The 6,853-nt window shown below is 47.0% G+C and overlaps 1 protein-coding gene across 1 annotated transcript; it reads left to right on the plus strand.

The window, feature by feature from the left end:
- Positions 1–3,171: 3,171 nt before the first annotated feature.
- LOC124698691 (peroxidase 56-like) lies at positions 3,172–6,513 on the plus strand. The gene is made up of 4 exons (XM_047231156.1): positions 3,172–4,778; positions 5,155–5,343; positions 5,464–5,662; positions 5,843–6,513. Exons 1-4 carry the CDS (start codon positions 4,533–4,535, stop codon positions 6,247–6,249), a joined length of 1,041 nt encoding a protein of 346 aa, XP_047087112.1. The 5' UTR covers positions 3,172–4,532; the 3' UTR covers positions 6,250–6,513.
- Positions 6,514–6,853: the final 340 nt, after the last annotated feature.

The raw sequence follows: 6,853 nt of genomic DNA on the forward strand, positions 1-6,853 counted from the left end.
AAATATAGCAATCGATGCTTTCCTCTTTGAAGGACCATTCTTTTTACTTTTATGTTGAGTCAGTTCACCTATTTCTCTCCACCTCAAGAAGCAAACACTTGTGTGAACTGTGCATTGATTCCTACATACTTGCATATTGCACTTGTTATATTACTCTATGTTGACAATTATCCATGAGATACACATGTTATAAGTTGAAAGCAACCGCTGAAACTTAATCTTCCTTTGTGTTGCTTCAATACCTTTACTTTGATTTATTGCTTTATGAGTTAACTCTTATGCAAGACTTATTGATGCTTGTCTTGAAGTACTATTCATGAAAAGTCTTTGCTTTATGATTCACTTGTTTACTCATGTCATTACCATTGTTTTGATCGCTGCATTCATTACATATGTTTACAAATAGTATGATCAAGGTTATGATGGCATGTCACTTCAGAAATTGTCTTTGTTATCGTTTTACCTGCTCGGGACGAGCAGAACTAAGCTTGGGGATGCTGATACGTCTCCGACGTATCGATAATTTCTTATGTTCCATGCCACATTATTAATGATATCTACATGTTTTATGCACACTTTATGTCATATTCGTGCATTTTCCGGAACTAACCTATTAACAAGATGCCGAAGAGCCGATTCTTGTTTTCTGCTGTTTTTGATTTCAGAAATCCTAGTAACGAAATATTCTCGGAATTGGACGAAATTAACGCCCAGGGTCCTATTTTGCCACGAAGCTTCCAGAAGACCGAAGGAGAGTCGAAGTGGGGCCACGAGGTGGCGACACACCAGGGCGGCGCGGCCCAGGCCCTGGCCGCGCCGATCTATGGTGTGGGCCCCTCGTGTGCCCCCCCGCGTTGCCCTTCCGCCTACTTAAAGCCTCCGTCGCGAAGCCCCCGATGCCGAGAGCCACGATACGGAAAACCTTCCAGAGACGCCGCCGCCGCCAATCCCATCTCGGGGGATTCTGGAGATCTCCTCCGGCACCCTGCCGGAGAGGGGATTCATCTCCCGGAGGACTCTTCACCGCCATGGTCGGCCATGGTCGCCTCCGGAGTGATGAGTGAGTAGTTCACCCCTGGACTATGGGTCCATAGTAGTAGCTAGATGGTTGTCTTCTCCTCATTGTGCTTCATTGTTGGATCTTGTGAGCTGCCTAACATGATCAAGATCATCTATCTGTAATGCTATATGTTGTGTTTGTCGGGATCCGATGGATAGAGAATACTATGTTATGTTAATTATCAAGTTATTACTTATGTGTTGTTTAAGATCTTGCATGCTCTCCGTTATTAGTAGAGGCTCTGGCCAAGTTTTCGCTATTAACTCCAAGAGGGAGTATTTATGCTCGATAGTGGGTTCATGTCTCCGTGAATGCGGGGAGTGACGAAACCCCTAAGGTTATGGATGTGCTTGTTGCCACTAGGGATAAAACATTGATGCTATGTCCGAGGATGTAGTTATTGATTACATTACGCACCATACTTAATGCAATTGTCTCGTTGTTTTGCAACTTAATACTCGGAAGGGGTTCGGACGATAACTCGAAGGTGGACTTTTTAGGCATAGATGCATGCTCGGATGGCGGTCTATGTACTTTGTCGTAATGCCCAATTAAATCTCACTATATTTATCATGACATGTATGTGCATTGTTATGCCCTCTCTATTTGTCAATTGCCCGATCGTAATTTGTTCACCCAACATGCTTTTATCTTATGGGAGAGACACCTCTAGTGAACTGTGGACCCCGGTCCATTCTTTTATACTCGAAATACAAATCTGCTGCAATACTTGTTCTTTACTCGTTTTCCGCAAACAATCATCTTTCACACAATACGGTTAATCCTTTGTTACAGCAAGCCGGTGAGATTGACAACCTCACTCGTTTCGTTGGGGCAAAGTACTTTGGTTGTGTTGTGCAGGTTCCACGTTGGCGCCGGAATCTCCGGTGTTGCGCCGCACTACATCCCGCCGCCATCAACCTTCAACGTGCTTCTTGGCTCCTCCTGGTTCGATAAACCTTGGTTTCTTTCTAAGGGAAAACTTGCTGCTGTGCGCATCATACCTTCCTCTTGGGGTTCCCAACGAACGTGTGAGTTACACGCCATCAATGCTGCTCATCGGCTTGAGCGGCGGATCGGCCTTGTAGTAGCGCCCGCCCGCCGTGAACTCGCGGAGCTTCGGAGGCACGTAGAGGGCGCTGGCATACCTGCACGCCGCACGCCGACTCCCGAGGGCGGAGAGCTTTCACTGGCGCCGCCACACCTCCTCGAGCGTGTCCGGCGAGCGGGATCTCTTCGATCCGGAGGCGGGCGACGCGCTCATCGCTCCTTCGTGCGGACATGGCCGGCAGTGGTGCAGCTCCTGCAGCGTGCGGCGTGGAATTTCTTGCCGGAGCGTGTGCGGGAAGGCGGCGGCGCACGACGGAGCTAGGGTTGCGAGTGAGGGGTTGGACCCCCACTCGCACCTGCACCCCGTATTTGTAGGGGGCGGAGGGATGGGTTTGACGGGGCCCGTATTCCGCCGATACGGACTGACCCGAATACGGGGCCTGCTAGATGGCCCAAATTGGCTTCACCCCCTATACCGCCGGAATTTTTACGGGGTGGGGGCGTTTTGAGGGGCCTGCTAGACATGCTCTTACAATTGGCTAAAACAAACCAAACATTAAGTGCAATTCTACAACCAATGCAGCCAATAAAATTTCACCTTGGTTTTAGCTAAACGGCCCTCTGGCCTTACAATCCCATACGGAGGTAGTAGTTGATTTGCATTCAGCGTACACATGAGAAACCACAAACAAACTCATCGGTAACATAGTTTAAATAGCCGGTATATCTTCGAAAAGGTGCGATTAAATGCATTAGCTCGCTAAAGAATGGGGTGGCTATAGCGAGCTCGTCATCTCCTTTATCTTAAGCTGCCACTATATCCTATAGCCTGCCATAGAAAACCTTAATCGATACATGGTACAGTCCACAAAAACTGTGGGAAGTTCTTTTTTTTTTTTGGCGGAAAAACTCTATGTAGATGTTTTTCTATGTGCGGCTGCGTCAGATGGTGGAGCAAGCTTAAATATTACTCCCTCCTTGCTAAAATGTACTGCTTATAAGATTTTTTAAAAGCCAAACAAAATTTGACCAAACTTGTAGAAAAAAATCAACATGTAAAATTCCAAATCAGTACCATTAGAATCATCATGATGTACTACATTTGGTGATGTACATTTGGTGCTGTAGATGACGATTATTTTCACATGCTATCATCATGTACTCCGTAGTATATTTTCACATGCTATACATTTGGTGGTGTAGATAACGATTATTTTCTCGCTAAACCTGATCAAAGTGTACATCGTTTGACTTAAAATTAATCTCATATGCACTACATTATGGCAACAAAAAGAGGGAGTACCGCACTTAGAGTTTTCTGTTGCATCTGGCGAACCTCATGCAATACAACAACCACACCTAGGATGCTCCTTGCTTGCATAAAAGCCGTCTGAGTGAGTCGGCCCATTTAACCTGTTATTAGTAGGCACTTACGTTTTTTTTTTGAAATGGCATTATATATGCCTATGTTGTTCAATCCGACAAGCCTCCTTTATCTTTCGGAAGTATGGCGTAGAACTATTTCTCCGAATTTTATCCGATCAATGGTAGTATGAAGGTAATTGAAGAACCAAGTAGATCGCTCTGAATTACCTCCTAGAAACCTGAGTGAATCCCTCTAGTACTGGAGGGGCCTTATTAGTATGTCAAGTAGATGCGATATAGTATTTTTACTTGATCATGAGTATGGAAGTAGTCATAGACTCATAGTCACAAGGGATACTCGTACTAGTAAAAATTTGGTCAACCTTCTCCCTAAACAAACTGCATCAGATAAGCCAAAGCAGATCCTAAATTACAGGCCAGACCAATAGCAAAGCAATGAAACCCCATGTGATCCGCACCTGGGTCTCTCGTTGGGACGTAGAGTAAATCCGATCGCATCCATCATATAATTCGAGTTCCATGTACTTGACCTGACAGGCTTTTCTGCACTATGCTCGTCCATTAACTAAAAATAAATTCTAACAACAGGTAAGCACATACGTAAACAACGCAGGATCTACATCACTGCGGGGGTTAAGATGAATCCTCGGTATAAGCTGCTGTCGGCAACTTATCGGCGCGATTTTACTAGTTGTCAACTTAGCAGTGCTGTCAGTCATTAGCTTATTATTCCATCACATGCGTCGGGGTAGTATAGCAACATCTCTCGCTCCCTAAGATCCCGGAAACCCATGGCCGATCACATGGCATCATGCCAGGAAAAACGATGACGCTCATAAGTAACGTTCCCCTAGATCTCGTAGACGGCATCCACGCTCACCGAGGCCACCGCCTTCATATACAACGCCTACGCTGGTCGCCCACTCGCTCGCTGCCTGATTGCGCGCGTGAGGCTCGAAAAGGGGGATACATTAACAAGTCGTGGCATTGTCAGTTTAGCTAGCTCTAACCCTTCTTCTGGTCAGCTAGAGCCGCCATGGCAATGTGGGTGTCTCTGCTTCCTCCTCCCAGGCTCCTGCTTCCTTTGCTGGTGCTGCTGCTGCCGGTGGTTGCTGCCGTCCATGGTGGGTATGGCCATAGCAACCTCACAGTCGGGTTCTACAGGCACTCGTGCCCCGACGCCGAGGCCATTGTCCGCGAGGTTGTCGCCGAGGCCGTGGAGGACGACCGGACCGTCACCGCGCCGTTGCTCAGGCTGCACTTCCACGACTGCTTCGTCAGGGTAAAATGTTTCTCATCTCTTGTCTTCGTAATTAGCATAGTGGCAAACTGGCATCTGATTCCAAGGGTTCACTAGGGAGATAGAGAGGGACAGAAAATGCAGATGATAAGTAATCTCATGGGCTTTTCTGCAGGCTAATTCTCTTTCTTGTTTAAAAAGCACTACTGCTAGATACTTTCATGATTGCTCTTGGAATGCAGTGGTATCCTAAGCTGGTCTCAGTGATTCACCCTTACTTTCTTGTCCAGAGACTAGGGAAATATTCCCCTCAGCGCGTATCAATCAAGCAGATGTGTACTTTGCTTAATTCTGTTAGAAACATCACAACCAAAACATCAGCTATCTTGTTGAACTCGCTTCGTGGTACAACGTGCAGGGTTGCGACGCATCTGTGCTGCTCAACTCGACCAAGAACAACACGGCGGAGAAGGACGCCAAGCCCAACCACACTCTGGACGCGTTCGACGTCATCGACACGATCAAGGAGAAGCTGGAGAAGAAGTGCCCCCGCACCGTCTCCTGTGCTGACATCCTCGCCATAGCCGCCAGAGACGCAGTCTCGCTGGTACGAAATCAAGCAGAGTTCCGATTCCTCAATCACGGAATGCGTAGATTCAGAACGTATGAAAGCTGGCTGAGCTGGGTTTAAATGGATCGTTGTTGTGTTTGCTCAAATTTGAACTAGGCTACGAAAGTGGTGACCAAGGGAGAGTGGCGCAAGGACGGCAACCTGTACGAGGTGGAGACAGGCCGGCGAGATGGCCGCGAGTCCAGCGCCAAGGAGGCGGCGGTGCACTTGCCTGATTCCTTTGATGGAATCCTCAAGCTCATCGCGAGGTTTAAGTCCAAGGGCCTCGGACTCAAGGATCTGGCCGTTCTATCAGGTAAAATTATTGACCACTCGCGCAGTTTGTAAATGTTGCCAAGTTTCTTTAGCTGAAAGTCCATGCAAGCAACATATTCAGTTTGTAACTGCAATGCTACAACTGACCTTGAAAATAACAACTGAATATCAATCGATTGGAGTTATTTGAGTTAGTGAAACTCTCATTGTACTCGATCAGGTGCTCACGCGCTGGGGAACTCTCACTGCCCATCGATGGAGAAGAGGCTGCGCAACTTCACGGCTCAGTACGACATGGATCCGACACTGGACACGGCCTACGCGGCGACGCTGAAGCAGCAGTGCACGAAGCCCGAGGACAACGAGACTGAGCTGGCGATGGTGCCCGGGAGCTCGACGACGTTCGACGCCACCTACTACCGCCTCGTCACGGAGAAGAAGGGCCTGTTCCACTCCGACGAGGCGCTGCTCAGCAACGGTGCCACCAGAATGCTCGTGTACAGCTACATGAGGTCGGAGAAGAGGTTCTTCAGCGACTTCGGGGTGTCCATGCTGAACATGGGCAGGGTTGATGTGCTCACCGGTCGCGAGGGGGAGATAAGGAGGAGATGCGCCGTTGTCAACTAATATAAGCTAGCTAGCCAGCTGATCTACTGTGTGGTGTTCGATCCTGCCAATTTGATGTACTAGTGGGGAACTTCTTTTGCATGTTCTTTAGATGTGTAGGAACCAATGCTTTGACTTTGGGATTCCGAGCTTTGGGTTGACAATTGTAATTCTAGTAATGTTTATGGAATGTGATAACATGTTCCATAACTTTTGGGTCAGCTGTCATGCAAGCACCAAGCTTTTCTAGTAAAATGGCGTATATGTTGACCCACAGAATGAACAAAAAACATGCTGAAACATTCAACCAATGGTTGCAATCACAAGTTTAGTTGTGTATTCTTTTTTGGTTTTCAAGCGCTTTCATATCAGAAGCTTGTAAATATGTAAGTACTTACCCTTAATTTTATAGAAATTGTAGTTGTTTACCCTCAGAAAAATTTTGATCGCCAAGAGTGCTCGCAAGTAGGTTATTGTTATAAGATCAGGTAGGAATATCTCTACTCGGATACCGAGCAGGCATACATTGTATTGCTTTATATAGGAGATAGATTACATCGTGAGGGAGAGGGAAAGGTGAGTTGTATTAGGTAACAACTCCCTACAATTACGGAGATTAATTCTA

This window comes from Lolium rigidum, chromosome 3, assembly GCF_022539505.1.
Source record: "Lolium rigidum isolate FL_2022 chromosome 3, APGP_CSIRO_Lrig_0.1, whole genome shotgun sequence".
Taxonomy (NCBI): Eukaryota; Viridiplantae; Streptophyta; class Magnoliopsida; order Poales; family Poaceae; genus Lolium; species Lolium rigidum.